The 26,857-nt window shown below is 33.0% G+C and overlaps 1 protein-coding gene across 1 annotated transcript; it reads left to right on the top strand.

Moving 5' to 3' along the window:
- Positions 1–1,544: 1,544 nt before the first annotated feature.
- Positions 1,545–25,543, top strand: LOC134686015 (furin-like protease kpc-1). The gene is made up of 12 exons (XM_063545722.1): positions 1,545–1,674; positions 3,450–3,542; positions 4,587–4,712; positions 11,898–11,965; positions 12,911–12,999; positions 15,627–15,805; positions 16,243–16,446; positions 18,300–18,400; positions 19,882–20,000; positions 21,926–22,043; positions 23,002–23,315; positions 25,348–25,543. Exons 1-12 carry the CDS (start codon positions 1,657–1,659, stop codon positions 25,407–25,409), a joined length of 1,491 nt encoding a protein of 496 aa, XP_063401792.1. The 5' UTR covers positions 1,545–1,656; the 3' UTR covers positions 25,410–25,543.
- The last annotated feature ends 1,314 nt before the right edge of the window (positions 25,544–26,857 follow it).

Raw genomic sequence — 26,857 nt, 5'->3', positions numbered from 1 at the left:
ACTGTTTCAGTTATATGTATCCCGTTATACATAATTGACTTATTTCTTTGACAGTATGGCGTCTACACGGTTTATTGTCCTGATAATTCTGGTCAACGGATTACAAAGCAATCAATTTGATCTCAATAACACAGACGATATAATTAAGCGAGAAAGTAGCTTGGACCTCGAACAAAATCCTGAATCAACAGACATAATCATCAAACTCCAACCAGACGGCACTGAAGAAGATATTCAAGATATTCTATCTAGATATCCTAAGTTCAAACTGTCAAAACAGGTAAGGTCAAACGATAAATAGCTCAGAATGGCTTGATTAGAAAAGCCTTATTTTCATGGATTAAATGTCTTTAACCTGGGTACCGCTTTAAAATGTTTTCAGCTTTGCGGGAATAATGATTGTGGTATAAATAGAAAACGAGATACAAAAACTTCCCACCAAATATTTTCAGAACAACGACATAAGTGTTAATTTTAAATCTTAATTATTTATTAAGCCATCCAATCTTTCGTTCATTCATCAGTTAGTTCATCATTCCATTTATTAAGCCATCCAATCATTCGTTCACTCGTCAATTAATTCGTCATTCCGTTCATTTTTCCGTTCACTCATCAATCGATGTATCAATCCATTCATAAGTCCAACTAATTGTCCGTGTACTCATCAGTTAATTCATCCTTCCATGTATTAAGCCATCAAATCGGTCGTTCATTCATTCATCAGTTAATTCATCATTCCGTTCATTTGTCCGATCACTCATCAATCGCTGTATCAATCCATTAATTAGTCCAACTATTTGTCCGTTCACTCATCAGTTAATTAATCATTCCGTTCATTTGTCCGTTCACTCATCAATCGCTGTATCAATCCAGCCATTTGTCCATTTATTTGTCCGTTTACTCATCACTCGTTTCTCTAATTCATTCATATTAACATTCGTCATTACATTAATCCAGCCATCCAATCGGTCGTTCATTCATCAGTTAATTCATCATTCCATGTATTAAGCCATCCAATCATCCGTTCACTCATCAGTTAATTCATCATTTCGTTCATATGTCCGTTCATTCATCAATCGATATATCAATCCATTCGTTATTCCATCTATTTTTCTGTCACTCATCACTCGTTTCTCTAATTTATTCATTTTAACATTCGTCATTACATTAATCAAGCCATCCAATCGTTCGTTCATTCATCAGTTAATTCATCATTCCATTTATTAATCAATCTAATTGTCCGTTTACTCATCATTCTATTTATTAATCATTCCACTCGTTATGTCATTCATCACTCGATTCACCAAACCATTCGTTAGGCCATCCATTCATCACACCATTTATTCGTAAGCTCACACATTAATAGATTCACCTTACGATTTATTGTTTCATATTATCGTCCATTAACTCATCAGTCAATTCATGAATCAATTCATTAATCATTATATTCGTCCATTCACTCATCGGTCAATGCATTGATCAAATCATCGATCATATATTCATACGAAGGCATATACATTATATACATGTTTAATATTACCGTTTGAATTATTCGGAGAAACGTACTATAAGTTCTCATTGGACGAGTCCAAAATTTCAAAGCAGTTAGTAGATGGTACGATAGGACCGAATGAGGATGACAATGATATACTGCACATGACAAATGAAAAGAAGGTACTTGCACAAATTTAATTATTTGTTTTTATTGTTACGGCACATTCTTCTAATCTGTTATAACCAATGTTCGTTAAAATGCTGCTAATGAGAAAGCTAAGTTAGCATGCAACCACGACAGAGTGAACTCTGAAGAAGTAATCAAAAGGTACAATGAAGTTGATTATATTTCATCTTAATTCTTAAATAGTTGTCAAACATTAAAATGTCAGCACATCAATACTAGGTCGATATACTACAACATGTCAGTATACTACAACATGTCAATATATTACAACATGTCAGTATACTACAACATGTCAGTATACTACAACATGTCAATATATTACAACATGTCAGTATACTACAACATGTCAATATACTACAACATGTCAGTATACTTCAACATGTCAGTATACTACAACATATCAGTATATTACAACATGTCAGTATATTACAGCATGTCAGTATACTACAACATGTTAGTATACTTCAACATGTCAGTATATTACAACATGTCAGTATATTACAACATGTCACTATACTACAACATGTCAGTCAGTATATTACAACATGTCAGTATATTACAACATGTCAGTATATTACAACAAGTCAGTATATTACAACATGTCAGTATATTACAACATGTCAGTATATTACAACATGTCAGTATATTACAACATGTCACTATACTACAACATGTCAGTCAGTATATTACAACATGTCAGTATATTACAACATGTCAGTATATTACAACAAGTCAGTATATTACAACATGTCAGTATATTACAACATGTCAGTATATTACAACATGTCAGTATATTACAACATGTTAGTATACTACAACATGTCAGTATATTACAACATGTCAGTATACTACAACAGGACATTATGTAAAACAGGCCGATATTACAAAATGTCAGTATATTACAACAGGTTGATATCCTACAACAGGTCAGTGTATACTAAAACAGGTCAGTTTATCTCAATAAATCAGTATATTATTAATTCGTATATTTTAACAAATTTGATTCGTTTAGGGATAGTCACATGTTAAACTATATTTTCGAAGGTAGAGAGAAAACGGCGGATAGCAAAATGCATAATGACCGGCAAAAAGCATATCGCATGGTTATTTTTAGAATATCTAAAAACCGATATACTATGTGACGTCATGTAATGAATTCAAGGATATTGAAACACATGATGTCTGTGATCGATTTTTTGACGAAAAATATCTTCAAATACATAAGATGCACAAAAAAAAGTAAATGAAATAACAACTAATATGTTGGTATTGTCAAGGAGATAATGTAATATCTATAAAATTCCAACAAACCTAAATGACGATTTTGATACAAATATGGTCGGAAATTAATAATATAACAAATATAGCCTTTGTATGAGGTCAATACAGGATATATCGACCCAAAGAAGTATATCGACCTCGGAGGACTACGTCCTCAGTCAATATACTTCTTTCAGGTCAATATATCCTTGTATCGACCTCATTCAAATGCTATATTTGTATAATATTACAACAGGTCAATATACTATAATAGGTCAACATATTACAACAGCTCTATATATTACAACATATTGAAAAATAAGACAGGTTAATATATTACAACAGGTCGATATATTCATACAGGTCAGTTTTATCAAAATATCGATATATTACAACTGGTTGATTTATACCAAAAGGCCGATATTTTTAAAAAGGCCAATTTATCAGGTATGTAGTCATTTTGTGTGAATAAGGTTTTTTTCAAATTCATATTTGTGTTGCATTTTAGGTCAAGTTTCTGGATATAGACAGGAAGGAAATTGTAATGACTTATGCTGACACAGCTAATCCAGACCCGGAGTTGACTGATATGTGGCATTTAGTACGTAATTATTTGTTAAAAGAGGTTTAAATAAATTATGTAGGACGCCTCCGGGTGCGGGAATTTCTCGCTACATTGCAGACCTGTTGGTGACCTTCTGCTGTTGTTTTTTTCTATGGTCGGGTTGTTGTCTCTTTGACACATTCCCCATTTATATTCTCAATTTTATTTCTTACCAGAAATACATGAATATGATTACAATAAACTGGTGTGTGTTTTATAACTATTTTGATATGAGCGTCACTGTTGAGTCATATGTAGACAAAACGCGCGTCTGGCGTTTTAAATTATAAGCCTGATACTCTTTATAAATATTAACAATACTGGGTTGATAACACTGCTGATGGACGTTTCGTCCCCAAGGATTTCACCAGCCCAGTAGTCAGCACTTCGATGTTGACATGAATATCAATTACTGTGAATTCAAAAATTATTGCGAGGTTATTATTATTGCGAATAATGCGACTGAGTTGTAAACGCAATAATTAAAACTCGCATTTTGTAATATTTTAACTGAATTAAGCATGACTTTTCTCAAACTCGTAAAAATTAAAACCGCATTCAAGTGTAAAAAGACAAAATCGCAATAATAAATGCACGCAATAATTTCTGAATTTACAGTATATGGTCATTTGTATAAATTTCCTGTTTACAAAATAATTTAACCTTTCAAAATACTAAGGATTTTCTTATTCCATGTATATCCTATATCTATAGATAACCTTAGCCGTATTGGGCATAATTTTTCAAAATGTTGGATCCTCGATGCTCATTAACTTTATACCTCATTTGATTTATAACTATTTTGATCTGATCGTCACTGATGAGTCTTATGTAGACAAAACGCGCGTCTGGCGTTTTAATTTATAAGCCTGCTTTCTTTGATAACAAATTATAAAATGTTGTTCTAAATGGAGACTTAATAGATGATACTAAATCTTAAGAGAATAATGATAATAATCATATCTCATACGAACTCAAATGAAAAATTATAAAACATTTTTGCATGCAGATTATTCAGAGTAGACTTTATCTATTTTACAGAACGGTGTAATGCGATACACACATAGAATTGAAGAGGCCTGGGCCTTAGGGTACACAGGAAAAGGTATCAAAGTTGGTGTTATAGATACGTTGATGCAAACAAATCATATAGATCTGACAAATATGGTGAGTTACCAAGCAACACTTAGATTTGTCTTTCTGACAAATATGGTGAGTTACCAAGCAACACTTAGATTTGTCTTTCTGACAAATATGGTGAGTTACCAAGCAACACTTAGATTTGTCTTTCTGGCAAATATGGTGAGGTACCAACCAACAGTTAAATTTGTCTTTCTGATAAACAGATGAGTTACCAAGCAACAGTTAGATTTGTCTTTGTGACAAATATGGTCAGGTACCAACCAACAGTTAGATTTGTCTTTCTGACAAATATGGTCAGGTACCAACTAACAGTTAGATTTGTCTTTCTGACAAATATGGTGAGGTATCAACCAACAGTTAGATTTGTCTTTATGACAAATATGGTGAGGTACCGACCAACAGTTAGATTTGTCTTTCTGAAAATTATGGTGAGGTACCAACCAACAGTTAGTTTTGTCTTTTATGTTCTTATTCAATACTTCAAACGAACATAAAGCATTTACAAAGTAAAAACTCAACACAGTTTTTGGTTATCAGCTCGCCCCGACAGCACAGAAAGCTTATTTTTATTATAAACAATAAACAAATGTCCAATTTGCTGTCATCGACCGCTGCCATCACATATAAACACAATCTACAATAGAAAAATGTTCTATAAGTTGAAGAAAAAATCATTTCGATTTACATACATGTATTTTATCAACTATTTTCTACATAACATACTGATTCACATTCCTATGAAGTCTTAATAAAAAGGGGTGGGTGGGTGGGAAACGAACCTTTCTGTCGGATAGGCGAACCTCGAATGACAATTCTAGATATCTTATTATAATTTTAGCGCTAAAATTCTAGCATGAAGTTATCATGATTGATATAACTTAAACCGGTAATAACTTACTGATGGTCCAATCAAATTAAACATAAACATGTTTTGATTTAAACACACGTGTTAAAAGTAAACAAATACACGTGTTCCCGAGTAACCTTTATAAATACATTTATGTTCTTATTCAATACTTCAAACGAACATAAAGCATTTACAAAGTAAAAACTCAACACAGTTTTTGGTTATCAGCTCGCCCCGACAGCACAGAAAGCTTCGATTGATAAAGAAAGGGACATAAAGAAAAAGGGGGGACAAACAATATATATTACAAGCCTAAATTCTTAGATACTGACAATCTGTTGAGTATACTCTCTTTAACATAACCATCTTTGGCTTTATCACTTTTCCATCTCCCGTGTTTCTTAAACAACCGGTCATCTATTCCAGCTTCTGCCGCGGCAGTAGCTCCTCCTGACCTCAAACTATGTAAGCCAAACTGTTTTTTATCAAGACCTAAACTGTCAAGTGCAGATAACAATAACTCTCTGGCTCTGGTGTAAGAAATATGACTACTCTTTCTAAGTTTGTATATATTCAAAGATTTACAATAACAAATAGATCTAAAAATAAAATCATTCGATTCTTCAGGAATGTTAGCTAACTTTAGATAACGCTGAAGTACATCTACCGGGCATGTAATATTCCCTGTTTTTGAAATGACAACATCTTTCCCTTCCCTATATACATCAGTTTTACTCTTGACTAAATGAAGTGTAAGGTAAGTAGGGGAAAACTGTATATCAGACCTTCTCAAGTTAGCTAACTCGGAGAATCTTAAAAAGCCAGCATAGGCTAATAAACACATACATGCTATTCTTACATCTTTTAAATTACAAGTATTATTAGCATATTTACATACAATATTTTTCAAAATATGTGGTGTGATAGGTTCTTTTTTGACAACTGAATGACCTATTTTTCTATGAGCCCCTTCAAGAACAGATGCAACTAGATTATTTTCACTGGGATCAGCAACGCCAGCTAATTTATGTGCCCATTTTATGGCGTAAAAAGCATCATTTAATTTTGAAACCGATTTTGCAGTTTCAGACAAATGAATTAAATATAAAGAAATATGTAAATGAGATGCTGGCAATGGTGAAAAAGAATATTGACTAGTCCACTTACACCATGAATTGAAGGCATATCTATATTTCTTCTGAGTACTCGCAGCCTTGGACGAAAGAAGGAATTCTGGTAACTGTTTGAACAAACTGCTGAGATCATTATTAGAGGCAACTTGTGAATTAAAGTCTGACCAATGTCCTACTGAAAAAATATCTGAAAAACGTAAAATTGCAATAACATTTTATATACATATACAGAGGACGAATTATTAGCATATTTCAGATTTCTATACACAGTAAAATATAATATATATTCAAATATTTCAACGCCAGCTACAATATCTTTATAGATACTAGGGCCATAAACTGTAAAACAAATTACCATGCCTGCTAAAATATCATTATAGATACTAGGGCCATGTCAAATAAAAAAACCAAGCCTGCTACAATATCATTACCGATACTAGGGCCATGTCAACATAAACACCCATGCCTGCTACAATATACATATACTAGGGCCATGTCACAAACAGACCATGCCTGCTACAATATATCTATATATATATTAGGGCCATGTCACAAACAGACCATGCCTGCTAAAATATATCTATATATATTAGGGCCATGTCTAAGATGCATCTAGCAAAACAGCCAAAACTGGCGAACCAAACGGTTCAATTCCGAATATCGTATTCTTATTCGAACCTTGCTTATAAATACCATCAGTATTTTTAAACACAATAACATCTTTTACGTAATCTTGATAAATCAGATGTTTATCGAATATCAAAGGCCAGAATGCAGCAGAAATCCACTTAGGCACAACTAACGTGCCTCGAGCGTTACAAGCTATAATGTGTTTAATCGATCGTATCACAAGATTAATTGGTGGAACTAGCCAATTATTTTCATTGGTCCAAACTTGAGAAAATGCATCAACTGCTTCAGAATCAGGTTGCCAAAATAAGGAGTTAAATCTCATAACTTTTCTATTTTCGACACTTGCAAACCTGTCAATCGAATAAGGACCCCACATATCATTTAAAAAATTGAAAAATATATGTGTGACTCCCCAGTCCTCGAAATCAACCATTTTGCTGATATAATCAGCCTTTTCATTTTCTTTTCTGGGAATCCATTGAATGTCAATTGATATTCCTTTTTGAATGCAAAATGAAAAAATAGATTTTGCTATAACATGAAGATTTTCTTTCATACTTCCCGAATTAACAATTTTGACACAATTTTGATTGTCAGTAAACCACTTTATAGTTTTTCCTGTGAAACTATTCTTAAAAGAAAAAAGGGCCAACTCTATAGCTTTCAGCTCTCTCCATGTGGAGCTTTGTACCGTTTCACTACATGTCCACATCTTATGGAAAATCTTATTTTCTAATTCAACGGTGTATGCACCAGCGGCAATATTACTAGCATCTGAGTATATGACAACAGAAGATTTACTGTAATGACATAAATTACGATAGTTAATCATGGTGACATTTTCTAACCAGAACTTTAACTCTGATAAAACCTCGACGGGTTTGTACCCTGTAATGTGAATATCCCACCCAATTCTACTTTCAATTTCCATGTAACAGAACTTTGACATAATTCTAGCCACATTTCCGATTACGGGAGTCATAGAAATAATTCTACCTACAACCTGAGCTAAAGATCTAGCTGTAACATAGGGAAATTTAGCCAAAATGACATTCAATGAGAAAATCAAATCGTCAACTCGACGTTGAGTAATAGATAATTTGTATTCTTTCGAGTTCCAAACTATTCCCAACCATTCTAACTCGGTAACAGGTTTAAAAACAGACTTCTCCTCGTTAATAAGGAAACCAGCATCAATCAAAGACCTTTTTACGAAGGACGATTGCTCATTACATGTATTTTCATCTGGACTCATGCCAAATCCATCATCTAAATACAAAACAACTTTTATACCGTTTCCACGCCAAAATTTTACTAGTGGCCTCAAACATTTAGTAAAAATGTACGGACCGGTAGTAATTCCGAAAGCTAAAACAGTATAGCAATAAAATTGACCTTCCCACTGAAAACCTAAGAAAGTCTGTTGCTGTGAGCATATGTCTAAGTGAAAATAACCAGATTTTAAATCAAACTTAAACAGATACATATCTTTGTCAAAATATTGTATAGCTAACTTCCAATCCTCAAATTTTATTTTTTCGCGCTTTATGTGTTTATTCAATTGACTCATATCTAAAATAAGTCGTTTCTTACCGGACTTTTGAGTAGCAACACTCAATGGATTTACCACATATGGTTGAAAAGGCACTTTAATTACGCAACCTATTTGAACTAAATCTTCAACTGACTTTGTGACAAATTCAGTATTCTGCCGTGCTGATCTATTATTTCTGTGGTACATTTTAAAAGGTGTATCTATAAATGGAATAACATAACCATTTTTTATTGTATCAAGCACAAAAGGACAAGCACCTATATTTTCCCAATACTTTACATGACAAGCTAATCTACCTTTCACCCCTTTAAATTTATCATATGACTGACAATTTTCAAAATATTGAACTTGATCTAAAAAAGATTCTATATAATCGTTATCAACAAAACATGTAGAAAATTGGTCATTAATAGTGTCTAAATACTTATCATTCACAATGGCTGGAGAGTGACGTTCAGGCCCTACTTTACTACTTCTGGTAGGTTGTGGAGTTGCTGTTGGATGACCTGAGACTGGCGAGAAGAGGACAGTTTTTTCTCCAGTGGCCTTGTTGCTTGCAGTAGTGGCACGTGTCGATTGAGCAAGGCTCACGCCTTGCGAAGCTCCCACGAAAGGGCTGTTGCTGATTACGTTGATAATGCTGAGCGTAAGCAGGGTTACCATAAGATTCCGCAGGTTGTTGACGAGGCGGATTTTTAGGGTAAGGTTGCTGGCGAGATTTTGACTTCTCCTTGGAGGTACGGATAGCTCTGGTCTCAGCTTGTCGTATCTTTCTCTCATCTTCAGAATCTGAAGCCACGGCATTGGATTCGTATTCCCTAACGGTTCCCCAACCAGCAGGGGAAGCATCAGCTATGCGTATTTTCTTATTACGGCTTTTGATCTTATCAGTTATGTCAAGAACTAATCTATAGGCTTGAGTATTGGAGTTAGGGATGAATTTTGAAAGTTTATTAACAGTGTCTAATAATTCCTCGTTAAAGGTGTACTGAATTCTGTTTCCTTCCCCCTTAAATTTTAGAGTGACGTCCTCCTTAATTTTTCTCTTAAGGCAATCTTGTTCTTGTATGAGTTCAGATTTCAACTCACCTAACTTGCTGTCTAAAATTGTCTTAAAAAGCTCTACAGTATCTACCAAATCAGACGACTTATCAGCTGCTTTATGAATATTAGGTGGCGGTAAACTATTATCTCCTTCGAGTAGTATGTCTTCATTCAATTCCAGACGTGGAGAAGATTCGGACATTTTACCAAGTGGCGATTTAAGAAAAAACGAACCTTTCTGTCGGATAGGCGAACCTCGAATGACAATTCTAGATATCTTATTATAATTTTAGCGCTAAAATTCTAGCATGAAGTTATCATGATTGATATAACTTAAACCGGTAATAACTTACTGATGGTCCAATCAAATTAAACATAAACATGTTTTGATTTAAACACACGTGTTAAAAGTAAACAAATACACGTGTTCCCGAGTAACCTTTATAAATACATTTTCTGACTTATATGGTAAGTTACCAAGCATCAGTTAGATTTGTCTTTCTGATAAATATGGTGAGTTACCAAGCAACAGTTAGATTTGTCTTTCTGACAAATATGGTGATTTACCAAGCAACACTTAAATTTGTCTTTCTAACAAATATGGTGAGTTACCAAGCAACAGTTAGATTTGTCTTTCTGACAAATATAGTGAGTCACCAAGCAACAGTTAGATTTCTCTTTCTGACAAATGTGGTGGGTCGGTTCGTTACCAAGCCACAGTTACAGTTGTTTGAAGAAACATATCAATCTGATAAATATGATGAGTTAATTCGTTACCAATTCAAGCAACAGTTAGATTTTCTTAAGATACATGTCCATCTGACAAGTATGGTTTGTTAGTTCGTTACCAAGCAACAGATAGATTTGTCTTAAGATACTTACCGAACTGACTAATATGATGAGTTAGTGCGTTACAAAGCAACAGATATATTTCTCTTAAGATACACACTAATCTGACTAATATGACGAGTTAGTTCGTTACCAAGCAACAGTTAGATTTGTCTTTAGATACACACTAATCTGACTTATATGATGAGTTAGTTCGTTACCAAGCAACAGTTAGATTTGTTTTTAGATACACACGAATCTGACTAATATGATGAGTTAGTTCGTTACCAAGCAACAGGTAGATATCTCTTAAGATACACACTAATCTGACTTATATGATGAGTTAGTTCGTTACCAAGCAACAGTTAGATTTCTCTTAAGATACACACTAAATTGACTAATATGATGAGTTAGTTCCGTTACCAAGCAACAGTAAGATATCTCTTAAGATACACACTAATCTGACTTATATGATGAGTTAGTTCGTTACCAAGCAACAGTTAATAGATCGTCTTAAGGTTCATTAAACAAATAACACATAGCTGAGGGCTGATAGAGCAGATTGTTCCCCGTAAAAACATTGTCAACCGCGGCGAAGCCAAGGTTGACAAGTTTTTTCGAGGGGTACAAATCTGCTATATCACCCTCTCAGCTATGTGATATTCAATTTGTTATACTGAATGTCCTATCATTATTATCTTTTACAGATTAATTTCATTCTAAAAGTATTTTATATGACGTCATGTGCATAACAAAATTACGGTAATAAGAGAAAAAAAGAGTAAATCAGCACCCTCGTATTAACCAATCAAAACAAATATGGTATTTTAACCTGAAGTATAATAAATCGATCTGACAAGTATTCTAAGTTTGTCCGTTACAAAGCAAAAGTTAGATTTGTGTTAAGGTACATATCAATCTGACAAATATGGCGAGTTAGTTTGTTACAAAGCAACAGTTAGATTTGTCTAAAGATACATACCAATCTGACTTATATGATAAGTTACCAAGCAACATATCTTATCTATCTTCTATCTTATCTTATTTTATCTTATCTTATCTTATCTTATCATCTTATCTTATCTTATCTTATCTTTCTTATCTTATCTTTCTTATCTTATCTTATCTTATCTTATCTTCATTTTTTTTAATATAGAATTATTTTGTAGGATGAATCAAGTTCATATGATTATTACAACGATGACGACGACCCAAACCCGCCAGATTCAACCTTGTAGTAAGATGATAAATACATATAAGAAATAAACACTTTAAACCAAATAAGACTTAGTTTTAACCAAAACTTATAAGTACCTTTTATGGTAAGAGTTTAAGGGATTTGCTGCTAGAAGGTAACGGACAACAAATAAAAATAATATACAGAAAACTTAGCACATTGCAATAGAATAAGAAAAATAAGAAACTCCTTACTGACACGACAATGACAGACAACTCCATGGTAATACAACAAGGACAGATAACTCCATAAGTTGTATAACAGGGACAGACAACTTCATTTGTAATACGACCAGAACAGACAACTCCATTGTTATTAGACAAGCACAGACGACTCCATGTAATTTCCATGGCATACAACAATAGTTAAACATACATTCAGACAACTTCACGGGTACCGGTATAACAAAAATAACAAATACCTTTAAGGGTGATACGACAAGGATAGACAACCCTATGGATATGAAATGACTGATAACTCCATAGGTATTTCGACAAGGACAGACAACTCAATTGGTAAAATGTTAAGGACAGACAACTATATTATGCATAATACGACCAGGACATATAACTCTATGGATAATTGAACAGTCCAGACAATTAAAAAAAAAAGGCATGTTCAGTTACTCATGAAGAAGTTAAAATCCTTGTTGTTATATAAAGTAAATAAACAAAGTAATGGTAATCTTTTATTTAGATTGAATAAAGTGGGAGATATCAATTTGATAACCAAACCCAATAACAAACAACAAAAACAAAAGTGTACAAAACACTACATAGACTACTAAAGCTTGACCAACAGGATCCCTTCGCCCTGCAACTGTGTCGCTGCTCCTCATTTGATAACAGTTTTGTTGTTCATTGTTTTTATTCAAATTCAATTATTCATCAAATTGTAAGGCTTGTATTGTGACGCATGACTACATGATATTTTGTATTCTTTCAGTCACGGAACAACGGTTGCGGGTGTGATAGGTGCAACAAAGGGGAATAACTATTGTGCTGTTGGTGTTGCATATAATACAACACTTGTAGGTAAGAAAATGTTTATGTTTTTAAATAAATAAGGCCGTTAGTTTTCTCGTTTGAATTGTTTATATTGTCATTTCGGGGCCTTTTGTAGCTGATTATGCGGTATGGGCTTTGCTCATTGTTGAAGGCCGTATGGTGACATATGTTGTTAAGTTCTGTGTCATTTTGGTCTCTTGTGGAGAGTTTCATTTGTAATCATACCACATCTTCTTTTTATACTTAGATATTTTTTAACTATCATCTATCTAGTAACAAAAAGATGTTTTCGTCCTGAATTTTACATTTGTCCGTTGCAATTGACGAACCTTTGAAAGACATCAATGAACTAACAAATAGTCATCATACATGCCGTAATATCGTCTAATGGTATTTAATAAGCCATTTAAATTAAAGTAGTATTTCGTATAACTTTTTAGTATACCACTCCGTGCAGTTTGAAATGAGAAAAATCTATAGTTATGCAAGAAATAACGGTAGATAAAAGGTCATAACTATAAGATAACTATGTTTTGGTAAAAGATGGTACAATAATATTAACAGTACCAATTTTCCTACACCAAATTTGCATTTCGACAATACATGTCTCTGCAGTGATGCTCGAGGCCAAAATATTTGAAACCAAAGCTGATATAAAAGATGAAGAGCTATTATCCAAAAGGTACCAAAAAGTATAGCCAAATCCGTGAAAGGAATCAGAGCTTTGCATGATTGAGATACATTCCTTAATTCATAATAATTTCTAATATTTTGTAACAGCAAATTTTAATAACACAAACCAATCCGTATTTTCTACTGGGCTGGTGAAACCCTCGGGTACTAACAGTTCACTAGCAGGTGCATCCACCCAGTTGCAGTAATAATATTAACGGAAAAAAAAAAAATTCACAAAAAGAGACACATAACGTACTCGATCACTCTTTCACGTTTCCCTCTGAATGTATGAGTTACCTGTGTATGTTTTTATCCTCAAACAAATCATGAGATTTTAACATTGACTAACTACTGTTGCCTTTATTCGTTCTCTACAAATGTAATTTACTTGTGCATTTAAACCATATAAGCTTCTTAAAGAAAATAAAGTTTGCAGATCCTTGAGATTCTTAAAAATTTACCTACTTACAATCATTATATTGCGACGTTTGATCAAAACAAGGTTTAACCCATCATGTTTTATTAAAATGTACTGTACCAAGTCAGAAATATGGCAGTCGTTATATAATAGTTCGATTGATCGTTTATATACATTGATGTCATTTGTTTTTTGTTGCACTTCAGTGTTTCGTTGTTTTCCTCTTATATTTGATGTGTTTACCTCGGTTTTGGTAATTAACCCGGATTTGTTATCTGTCAATCGATTTATGATTTTTAAACAGTGGTAAACTACTGTTGTCGTAATTAGTGAACAGATTCTACATCGTCTTGCAAGACGATTTTGATCACTCTCGATAAGTTATACTTCAAAATATTAAAAACCTTTCGTTTTAAATATAACATAATACATATTTCGAATGACAAACTATCATATTACATTCTATGATTTACCTCGGCATCCTGACCCAATCAGACTACGTCATATTATAATATTTTCAAAAGCGTGAACCAAAACGTTGTTATTGGTCTAAAACGTTCTAAACAATTGAAATTCAACCAATGACGTAACGTTATTTTTATTTTAATGTACGAACAATGATATTACCCATAGTCCTTAAGATTCTGAAAGGGCGATTTTGACATGTCGATACCATTTGTAATATTGGTGTTTTTTTTGTGTTATTTAATGTTTACCTACTTAGTGTTATATGTATTCTCTATAATAATTATTTCTAATATATACCAGCTTTGATATGACTTATAAATTGTCACTTCTGTTCGGCCGTCGTCTAATCTAAAACAGCTGGGATTTTAAATAGTTATCCCATTCGGACTTAGTGTGTTAGTGTTAGATCACCCTATTTTACATTATTTTATTTGGCGGCCTTTTGTCCAAGTTTATGATTGTTTTTTTCTGATATTGTTCAGCATCACATCCCTTATGTTATTGATTCTGTATTTACATATGTATGTTAGGCATAGAACGAATGCATACGTTAAGTGCATGTTCACTTCTTTGTGTTAATATGTTTTTTGATTTAGTATAAGATAATTTAATTGGTATTCCATGGTGTGTCTTTCTATGTGTTGATGTTATATTATTGTTTCAGGTAGGGCGATTGTTGGTAACTATTTTCCGCTGCATTTATTTGCACCTGCCATAGGCCAGGAACCTTATATTCAGTGTTGTTGTTTGTTGTCGTGTGGATCATAATGGTTTCTTGTTTCTCGTTTTTTTATTCATAGATTAGACCATTGGTTTTCCTGTTTGAATGCTTTTACTCTTGTCATTTTAAGGGCCCGTTATAGATTGTTGTTATATGTGAACCAAGGCTCCGTGTTGATGACCGTACTTTGACCTATACTGGTCTATTTTTTTTACCAATTGCAACTTGAATGGATATTTGTCGCTTTGGCATCCATACCACATCTTCTTATATCTATTATATTGCATCATAACTAAGATCCTGGCCTATGGACACGTCTAATTTTACTGTATATATAAATTTGCAAATTTACGTTTTTCCTATATTTTTCAGCTATTGGATTATTAGGCTCGATCACTTCTACTTTATCAGATTCGCAATTTGCCAGATCCTTATCACATATGTATGATACAATTGACATTTACTGTAATAGTTATGGCCCAAAAGGACAGTATGGTTACTCAGTATTAGGACCAATGCGTCGAGCAGCATTAGAAAACTCGGCAAGATATGTAAGTTTATGAATACTTTTACCATCATTTTCTACATTTGAAAATGCCTGTATCAAGTAAGGAATATGACAGTTCTTGTTCATTCGTTTTTATGTGTTTTGTCATGTGGTTATGGACTTTCCGATTGGATTTTCCTCTGAGTTCAGTATTTTTGTGATTTTACTTTTTATTACAAGCGAAAGAATAAAACAGAGAATTAAAATGTTTGCTATTGTCTTGTAACGCAACTTATGGCAAATTCAGTGGCTTTAAATTTAAAGAGAGATAGAGAGACAGAGAGAGGGAGAGAGAGAGAGATATAGAGTAAATTGGCATGAAAACCTTGACTATAAACGTGCACTTTTACTGTATACCTATACTGTCTGTTTATGCATATTTGTATAATTTAATGAATAAAACGGGACTTTCTTTGAAGAATATTGTTTGTGTGATTTCAGGGAAGACAAGGGAAAGGTAATATACACGTTTTTGCAGCCGGAAATGATGGCGGAATTGCAACACCAAATACAAAGGGCGTTCATACCATCATTTATACTATCGGTATACAAAGTGTTGGATACGACTATGTTACTCGGTATGGAGAAATAGGATCATCGATAATGGCCAGTGCTTATGGAGAAAGCGCTTTTGACAGATTTCTGGTAAATACAAACAAGTCAGCATTATTTTGCTCCGGTAAAAAATTGTACAAATTGGAAATTATCTATAGAAATAATATAAACGTGTAAAAACGTCTTGGCTATGCTACGGTTGTCGGTAGTGTTTTGCTCCATAGTCAGAATAAGCCATCACGTCTATTGTCTCACATTATAGTTATTCTAATAAATAATGTAGACTGATAATAAATATAGGAAGATTGATAACCCTCGTTTTAATAACTCGAGGTACAAGCTGATCGTTTGGTGGCTGTATTCGTTAATGTTAAAAACCCTGTCTTTCAAGGGGCTGTAGTAGTTTTGTCTCATGAATAATTAAATCTTATATTTTTTTTGCCAATCTTCATAATACAATGACTTATCTTATTTAATATCTATAAAATGCTGATACGATTTGCTATCAATCCGGTGTTTGATGTCTTCGTGTTGTTTTGATTTTTATTGGGTTTTTTTGGTGGGCATTTTTTTTCGTAATATTGTTTGGATTTATAAATATTTTGATTTGAGCGTCACTGATGAGTCTTGTGTAGACGAAACCCACGTCTGACGTACTAAATTAGAATTCTGGTACCTTTGATAACTATATATGACTTTGCAAAAATGTTTTCGCCTTTAAGTTTGTATTTCCCTTTCATATCTTTCTCCTATCTTTAACGTGTTATCTCTATAATGCATTTAACCTGACATTTCGCCTCACTTTGATAGCTTCCATCTCTGTTTAACGTGTCGTAATCATAATAAAATTGGCAATGGAAATTTGGGATGTGTCAAAGAGCCAGCAACCCGACCATAGAACAGACAACAGCAGAATGCATTTAACTTGAAATTTCTCGAAGTATAGGTGCATATATTAACCATACATTTTTTCGAAGTTTCAAAATAGGTCTTTAAAATCTATTAACGGGGAGTTTTAGAAGTATTATTATAAAGTATGTCATTGCTCACATATGAGTGGCGAAATATAACAAATTTTAAACTCAAAAGAAGTTGTCAAAAGTCAAAAACAACCAAATAATGTAAATTCAGAAATTATTGCGTGCATTTATTATTGCGATTTTGTCATTTTACACTTGAATGCGATTTTAATTTTTACGATTTTGAGAAAAGTCATGCTTAATTCAGTTAAAATATTACAAATGCGAGTTTTAATTATTGCGTTTACAACTCAGTCGCATTATTCGCAATAATAAAAACCTCGCAATAATTTCTGAATATACAATAATGTCATGGCGAAAAACGAAGAATGATAAAGAGACAAACAACAGTACACAACATATAAGGCTAAAGAGGGATTAACATGAACCCAATAAAAAATAGAGGTTTATATCAAATGTATAACCTAATTTATTTGGAAATGTGACACACGATACAGAACATATTTGTTTTTAAAACGAGAATGATAGTAAACTGTTAAATGTTAAACTTTGTTCAAAACTCATAAATCATCTCTTATACTCAAACAAACACATGATATAATGTATGAAAACCAGAACGAGACTGATGCACTTACAGGTCAACTTCTCCTGCATTACTGTCATTGACAACCACCAGAATTTCAAAATCAGATTTCACGAGAAGAAATACAGTCAAAACCTGTTTAAAGAGACCACTTAAGAGGGAAAAAAGTCTCTTAAGACAGGTGGTCTTTAAAACAGGTTCATTTTATATGAAATGTACATCAGGGGGGTCGGTAAATTGGTGGGTTTTTTAAAACTTTGACTGTATGTTAAAATTGATATATTTACCCATCAGATGATCATACAACTTAAGCCACTACCACCCATGTAAATATTTCTGCTCATTTCATTTCAACGATATGTATTTTTTAACCTTTACAGACATCAACTACTGTTAATTCCGGTTGTAGAGATGGTTTACAAGGTACCTCTTTTGCCGCTCCAATTGCAGTAGGAATTATCGCACTGGCATTAGAGGCAAAGTAAGTTTCAGTAAAGTCTGAGAAATACCGAAGGGATAAACAAGACATGTGACGATAGCAGAAATAACATGACAGGGATCACGTGACAAGGGTTGTATCCGTTATAGTTGCCTGATGGTTTTAATACTGAAATCCACACATTCCGTAAAATATCAATCCGGGATTTTTTTCATTTCAGCTGTACACATAGGCCAGTTTGTAGTTAACGTTGGGACATTTGCTTTTATTTTATTTATTGTTAAAAGGGAAATAAAAACTTATGCCATCGTTAATAGTCTCTGTGACGAGTTTTTGTTTTCATTTGACGGGTTAGGAAAAACCCAAAACTTGCTGGGGAATGGTGGTGTATTTGACAAAAAAGTACCAAAATTTGTAATCAAAATGTCTTACAGTTTTCTTTCAAAATTCTTATCACTTCACAGAAAGGTTTAAATGGTACACCTGCTTTAAAATAATTTATTCAGGATTTTTTTTATAGTAGTACATGGGAACAAAGTGAATTATCAACAACATACACAAATAGATATATCATGTTAACAATTCTGACAACATTTCCCGTCCCAACACTATTTAAAGTTTTTTTTTCACCTTTGAGTTGCATCTGGTTTATGAAATTGTTAAGGAACTTTTTCCTCATTTTCTTAATTTAGGGGAATTTTATATTCTTTTCTGTAAAATTGACAAAAGATGATTACATTTTTGTGAAAATATTTTTTCACCTTAGTTTTCTAAGCGGTTGCTTGCAATTTATCAAAAAGATTGCATAAATGTTGACGATGTGCAATCTTTTGTAAAAAAAAAATAATTGTATTTTGTATGACAAGCTATTACAAACTCGAACTTATCCAACGGATTAAACCAAAACGGACTAATTTAGGTACATGTGTACAAACCATCAAAGTAGAAACAAATATGAAATACAGTAACATACGATAGTACTAAAAGAGGGACGCAAGATACCAGAGGGACAGTCAAACTCCTAATTCGAAAATGAACCAACAACGCAATGGCTAAAAATGAAAAAGACAAACAGACAATAGTACACATGACACAACATTAAAAACTAAGGAATAAGCAAATACTAAAATATTTAATTACACGACTTGAAAGACCTTAACCTTATTTTACAAATCTTTTTGTACACCAACACAAGTTGTGATAATGTTTACTACCCGTCCACAGATCATTTCTTAAACAAAGAGGATTACTTAAAGTATTACATGGAACAAAGGTATTACAAGTAAACATGCTTTTAAAAAAATCTCCTACATGTGGAGAAGGATCTGCTTACCCTTCCGGAGCACCTGATATCTCCCCTAGTTTTTGTTGGGGTTCGTGTTGCTTATTCTTTAGTTTTCTATATTTTGTCATGTATGTTGTTTGTTTGTTTGTCTTCTTTCATCTTTAGCCAGGCGTTGTAAGTTTATTTTCGATTTATTAGTTTGACTGTCCCTCTGGTATATGTCGTCCTTATTTTATAGCAATGACCTCACCTGGAGAGATGTCCAGCATTTGATAGTTAGAACTTCTAAACGATATGGATTCAGGGATAGATTTGAAGTTAAGAACAGATGGCAGCGTACTGGAGCAGGCTTATGGGGTTTGTAGATCTCAAAACATTATCATATCGATTTATATGCTTCCCTCGATTTTGGTTTGTGACCTGGATTTGTTTTTTCGCTAAATAGATTTGTGACTATTGAATAGCGGTCTACAACTGTGGTCTTTATGTATGGTATTATCATGTCATGTAGTTGAATTCAATCAAAAACATATGATGATATAATCTATGACATATAATGGTATAACCAATTACATGTAATTGTATAATCAATTATATAAAATGGTATTATCAGTGAAGTTTTATTGTACAATCAGTGATATGTAATGACATAATCAATTATAAGCATGATATAATTATTCAAATGTAACGGTTTACTCAATTACATATAATGATATAATCAGTCAATTTTTTAGTAAAATCAGTAAATGTTATAAAATAATCAGTGAAATGTCATGATATCATTAATCATATGAAATGATATCATTAATTAGATGAAATAGTATAATCAATCACATGTAATTGTATAAACAACCACATGTGATGGTATAATCAATCACATGTAATGGTATAATCAATCACATGTAATGATACAATCAATCACATGTAATGGTATAATCAATGGTATAATCAGTCCCGAGGGTCTCAACAGCCCAGGAGCCAGTACTTTGGTACTGGCATGAAAATACGGATTTTTTGGGGATGTTAGAATTTGCTGTAACAAAATGTTAGAAATTATCATAAATTAAGGAATGTATCTCCCTCATGCAAAGCTCTCATTCCTTTCACGGATTTGGCAATACTTTTTGGACCTTTTGGATTATAGCTCTTCATCTTTTTATAAGCTTTGGATTTTAAATATTTTGGCCACGAACATCACTGAAGAGACATGTATTGTCGAAATGCGCATCTGGTGCAGGAAAATTGGTACCGTTAATGTTATCACATGTAATGATAAAATCAATCACATGTAATGATATAATTAATCACATGTAATGGTATAATCAATTACATGTAATGGTATAATCAATCATATGGAATTATATAAGCAGTTATATGTAATTTCATAGTAAGTCAAACGTTATGGTACAACCAGTTACATGTTATTGTTTAAATATTCAAATGTTATGGTACAATCATGCAAATGTAAGGATGTAATTGGTCAAATGTAATGGTATAACATGTCAAGTGAAATGAATTAACTATAAAATTGGCCTAATAGATCGATGCAAAGCACAACTAACAAATATATAAAACACAAAGTAAAGATATATGAGAGGGACGAAAGATACCAGTGGGACAGTCAAACTCATTAATCGAATATAAACTGACAACACCATGGCTGAAAATAAAAAAGCCAAACAGGCAAGTAATAGCACACATGACACAACATAGAAAACCAAAGAATAAACAACACGAACTCCACCGAAAACTAGGGGTGATCTCAGGTGCTCCGGAAGGGTAAGCAAATACTGCTCCACATTTGGAACACAACGTGTTGCTTATGTGATAACAAATGCGGTAATTAGTCTAATTCGGTAGTTAACGTTCATGAGATTCGCAATTAATTAAAACAATGCTCGGCTACAAGAGACTCATCGGGGATGCTTCAGACAAACAAGTTTAAAGATCGCATCAAAAAAGAAGTTAAAGAGTTGTAAGGTTTTAAAATCGGAAAAAAGAGTCGACTTCTCGTCTCGCGAGTGTTTCATTGTTCTTTAGTATTTCTGAAGATAAATAAATACCGATTATCTTATTTCCTGTATAATGATAATTGTCAGCTGCATGTCACCTTGCGAAGTCGTTTGTCCAGGGAGAACATCATACTAGTTCAAACAGGCCTCGTGTTTGTGTTAAAAATAAAATACGTTCCTTCCAGTATTTTATTTTTAGCTCCCCTGTTTTTGTGTTTCAATGTCTGCACCAATATGAGATCATTTGTATATAGCTATAATTTCAATTAGTTCATCACAGAATGGGATTCGGTTTGATGAATGCTGAGGCTATGGTTAAAAAAGCAAGAGAGTGGAAAACTGTACCAGAACAACTTACTTGGCAATCACAAGTCAGCAGCCCGAACATGTAAGTAAAAGTGTAATGAGTTTAAAGTTAGCTTCTGGCAAAACTGATAAGGTTTTTGGAGTTAAAACTTAGAGTCTTGTAAGACTGTTAAAGTTTCAGAAGTTAAAACTTAGCGTCTTGTAAGACTTTAAAAGTTTCAGGAGTTAAAACTAAGCATCTTGTAAGACTGTGAAAGTTTCTGGAGTTAAAATTTAGCGTCTTGCAAGACCGAAAAAGTTTCAGGAGTTAAAATTGAGCGTCGTGTAATGAGTATAATTTTCTCACTAAATGTTGATAGATTAAATTGTTTCTTACTCTAATATTGGAAGTTATGTTCGGTTACACTTTGTGGACTTGAAGAGCAACTCGGTGTGTTCTTTTTTATTTGGATTAATGAATAATGATAAAACAAGGTTTAGTCAAGATGTTTAACTAGCTGTGGTATTTTTCGGAATTTTATCGGAATTTAATGCGACTGTCAAACAAGCGAGAGGTTTAGCTTACTTTAAAACTAGGTTTAATCCCATTGCTTTCTACATATGAAAATGCCTGTACCAAGACAGGAATATGACCCCTCGGAGTTTTTTTAGATTTTCTTTTTGTAACTGATCTTTTACAGACCAAACAATGCCTGTGATGCGATGCTTTTTCATACCGTATCATTCTTACGGAGCAATTAACAATACGGAAACAAAAGTCAAACAGGATCCTTAATTAATCAGTATCAGCAAAAGATTTGGGTTTCAAAAAAAAAAGAAGAGATATAGCAAAATCCGCAGTATTTTCATATCAGTATTTGAGTGCCGTCTACTGAGCTTATGATAGCGTCGTTCTTGGAATTTTTTACGTTCCTAAAACACTGTTCTGTGTATTTATAGATTAATAAAATTGTGACGGCGAAAAAATACTTGTAATGATTTTTTTTAATTGATTTGAAAATTACTAAATTTTAAGTCATAAAAGTTAACTCTTTTTGTAGGATTTTACAGGAAAGATCAAAAGCCAGAAGCAGAATGTATGTCTCCCGTTACGATTGTCCAATCCGTTATTTAGAACATGTAATGGCTACAGTGAGTTTTGATTTCTCATGCTGTAGGGGAGCAGTTGAGGTGTACCTGATTTCTCCCAGTGGGACAAAAGTAGTTTTACTTCCTCAACGGATCGCCGATGCATTATTCACTGCCACTATTTCAGATACCTTTACTTGGACTTACAAAGTTGTTCATTTATGGGGAGAAAATCCTATAGGAAAGTGGAAAGTTTTCTTAAAACTAAACAGCATGATAGCTAGGGGTATGTATCATTCAATTATTGAAAACAATAACTAGAGACGATATCATTTTTCTGAATTTCAAATATAATAATAACGTTAAGAAAAGGCAATTAAACTCATCATAGCTATTCTATCAGTGTTTAAATTGTGTTGGCTTGGCGCATGTTTCGTCAAAAAAAATCACGCTTTAACCAAAGAACTTTAAAAGGCCAAAATATAGTACGAAGTTAAGAGCAAAATTGACCCTCAAATGGAAGTCTCTTAATGATATATATAGTTGTCCTATTACCACACATGAACCACAAATCAAGGTAATTTAGTGATACTTGTCTAATACCACACATGACCCTCAAATGAGTTCCTTGATGATAGCTGTCCTTTAACCACACATGCTACGGCATCGAATTTTGAATCAAAACTAGGAAATTGCATGAACTTCAAACTGATCGACATTGAGTAACCCGGACATGTTAAGCGTCTCATGATATGCATTTATCATCTACCATGCTTAATCACAATTAACTATCCGCAAATAGTTATGCTGATTATGATCTTATCCCGCGAAATCGTATCATCACTGAATTGAAACACAGTTAAGGCGTAATGAACAACCAATTTTTGATAAGCTATTTGGTTTATGAGACACTGCTTTTTACAGTTGACACTCATTCTCAAACTCGGTTGATTTCAGCTTTTTGTATTTTTATAATCATAGAGTTTAAAAGATAACACAGTTAACAATGTTGACACACAAATTTGTAGACCATTGAAACTCTTGGTTGAAGAGAAATCCGATATACACCATGAGTTGAAGTTTTAAAAAGGAGAAAAAAGATTACCTGTATTTGGAAAAAACGTTGGGAATTTTGGGTCCTCAATGCTGTTCATCTTCGTACTTTATTTGGCCTTTTAAATTTTTTCTAATTCAAGCGTACTGATGAGTCTTTGGTAAAAGAAACTCGCATCTGGCGCAAAATGACAAAATTTTAATCCTGTTTGCTATGATGAGTTTATTTATCTTTTTTTTTATGTCTTAAATAGTTGTTCATTTTAAAGTCGATGGTAAGTATTTTTTATTATTACAGGAACAAAGACTTAAATACAACCCGTAGAATATGGACTTTCAAAATTTAAGTTTACAGTATAATTTATTCATCAATATTAACAGATTATCGTTGGTCATCTTAACAATATTGATTTTCCCGCTTGAGACGGCACAGCGAAAGTGATAAAAGCAGTCGACTTGAGATGACCAATGATAATCTGTTTATCGCTATTTAACCTATGGCGACGTTTTTAGTTTCATTGACAACCGCACATCTGTCCTTTGCTTCTAGTGATAAGTTTTTATATAACTCTCCTAAGCTGTCAAAAGAACTTATTGGTTCGTAAGATCAAAGGAGAATTCGTAAAAAAGCGACAAGATATATTGATATGTTGTGTCTCCTTAAAGAGTAAATTAGCTATGATTTCTAGGACGTTTTCGAAAATAGAAGTAAAGTAAGTAAATGAGGGGTACTACAAAAAATTTCACCATAGAACGGTAAAGTCAAACATTTCCTATCAGACATTGTATAGTTTGTTATGTTAAATTAATAAAGTAGATTCCCAAAAACAGACAAAACCCGATGGTCATAAAAATTACCTGGTAAAATCTCGCCTTTTTATTCCCGCCAAATTCGATGGAAATGATGCGGTAAACGTTTAGGATATCTTTTGATTAAGTGATGCTTTGAAAATCTCACGATACAGCCAATAGTAAAAGTACAATGTTTCATTAAAAGGGGGACGAAAGATACCAGAGGGACAGTCAAACTCATAAATCGAAAATAAACTCACAACGCCATGGCTGAAAATGAAAATGATAAACAGACAAACAATAGTACACATGACACAACATACAAAAACTAAAGAATGAGCAACACGAACCCCACCAAAACCTAGGGGTGATCTCAGGTTCTTCAGAAGGTCGGAAGGGTGAGGAGATCCTACTCCACATGTGGAACCATTTAATTATCAGCTTACGATAATTGAAATCTTTGTCTTTTCCAGTGGAACTAAAGGAATGGTATCTTACTTTCTATGGAACCTCATCAAATCCATTGAGAGGATGAAAACTTGTCTATCAAGGTAAAACTATCTTACTGTCTATGGAACCTCATCAAATCCCATGAAAGGATAAAATAGTTATCAAAGATATCAGGATTATAATTTAGTACGTCAGACGCGCGTTTCGTCTATATAAGACTCACCAAAATATCTCTATGAAAAATCATCACACCCAATGAAAGGATAAAAACCTGTCTAGCAAGGTAAACTATCCAACTCTCTATGGAGATCATTAAATCCAATGAAAGGATAAAACCTGTCGATCAAGGTAAAACTATCCAACTCTCTATGGAGATCATTAAATCCAATGAAAGGATAAAACCTGTCGATCAAGGTAAAACTATCCAACTCTCTATGGAGATCATTAAATCCAAAGAAAGGATAAAACCTGTCGATCAAGGTATACTTTCTTAATCTATCATGTAATATAATTAGATCCAACGAAGGGATAACAATCTGTCTATCAAAGTTATACCATCTTACCCTCTATGTAATAATAGATCCAACGAAAGGATAAAAACTCTCATGGAATATCATCACATCAAGTGAAAGAATAAAAAACTGTTTATCAAGGTAAAACTATATTACTCTCTATGGATATCATCAAACCTAATGAAAGGATAAACACTTTCTTCAACTCTCTATTGAACATCACCAAATCCCAGATAAAACTTTCTTACGCTCAATGACATTTCATCAAATCTAATAAAAGAATAAAACCTGTCTATCAACAGTAAAATTATCTAACTTCAGATGGAACTTTATAAGATCCAATGAAAGGACAAAACTGAGAGAATAAAAACCTATCTATCAAAGTAAAAATATGATTGCATGTATAAGTTTTCTTTCAATGTACCTTATAATAATATCATAGGTGTAGACATAGTAAAAGTATGCTTCAAAGATATTTAGGTTTTTTATATATCAAGCCAATCTCATTGGGGAAGATTTGAAGAATAATGGACTGTTATATATATATAAAAATATATGAAAACTTTAAATAAGTTTGATTCGAATTGTGAGTCATACAATAATAGAAAGGGAAACATCAAGATTTTTTACACGACGATGACGGTGTCTCTTCAAATTATGAGTTTTGTATGCATCTAGTTATCTGCCGCATCTTTTTATGCTGTCTACAAATCTAAAAACCTCTGTTTGTTTGGACTATACTGCCTGCAATTTGGTCATTTCATTTCTATTTAAGTTTTATATTCTAAAATTTAGATTTAATGTATCTGACGACTCATAATAGAAATAAAAGTAGATGCTACAAATACGTCTCTCTTGTTTCATTAGGCGGGATCGTATCTCAATACATAAGACTGAAGCAGAGTGTCATTGTTCTTTTATTTTGTTTTTTTTCGCAATGCTTTTGAAAGTCCCTTTTGTATCTTTGCATCTCATAAGAAATTAAACCCAGCTCATCGTTTGTCATTGTCTCAAATCAGTA

The sequence above is a fragment of the Mytilus trossulus genome, chromosome 10 (assembly GCF_036588685.1).
Source record: "Mytilus trossulus isolate FHL-02 chromosome 10, PNRI_Mtr1.1.1.hap1, whole genome shotgun sequence".
Lineage (NCBI taxonomy): Eukaryota > Metazoa > Mollusca > Bivalvia > Mytilida > Mytilidae > Mytilus > Mytilus trossulus.
Note: the sequence above shows the minus strand (reverse complement) of the source record. Positions and strands in the feature narration are given on the sequence as shown.

Excerpts from the sequence above, each read along its gene's own strand:
- LOC134686015 (XM_063545722.1), top strand. Across the intron at positions 3,543-4,586 it reads TGACTGATATGTGGCATTTA|AACGGTGTAATGCGATACAC; the intron begins GTACGTAATTAT and ends TCTATTTTACAG. Across the intron at positions 11,966-12,910 it reads CCGCCAGATTCAACCTTGTA|TCACGGAACAACGGTTGCGG; the intron begins GTAAGATGATAA and ends GTATTCTTTCAG.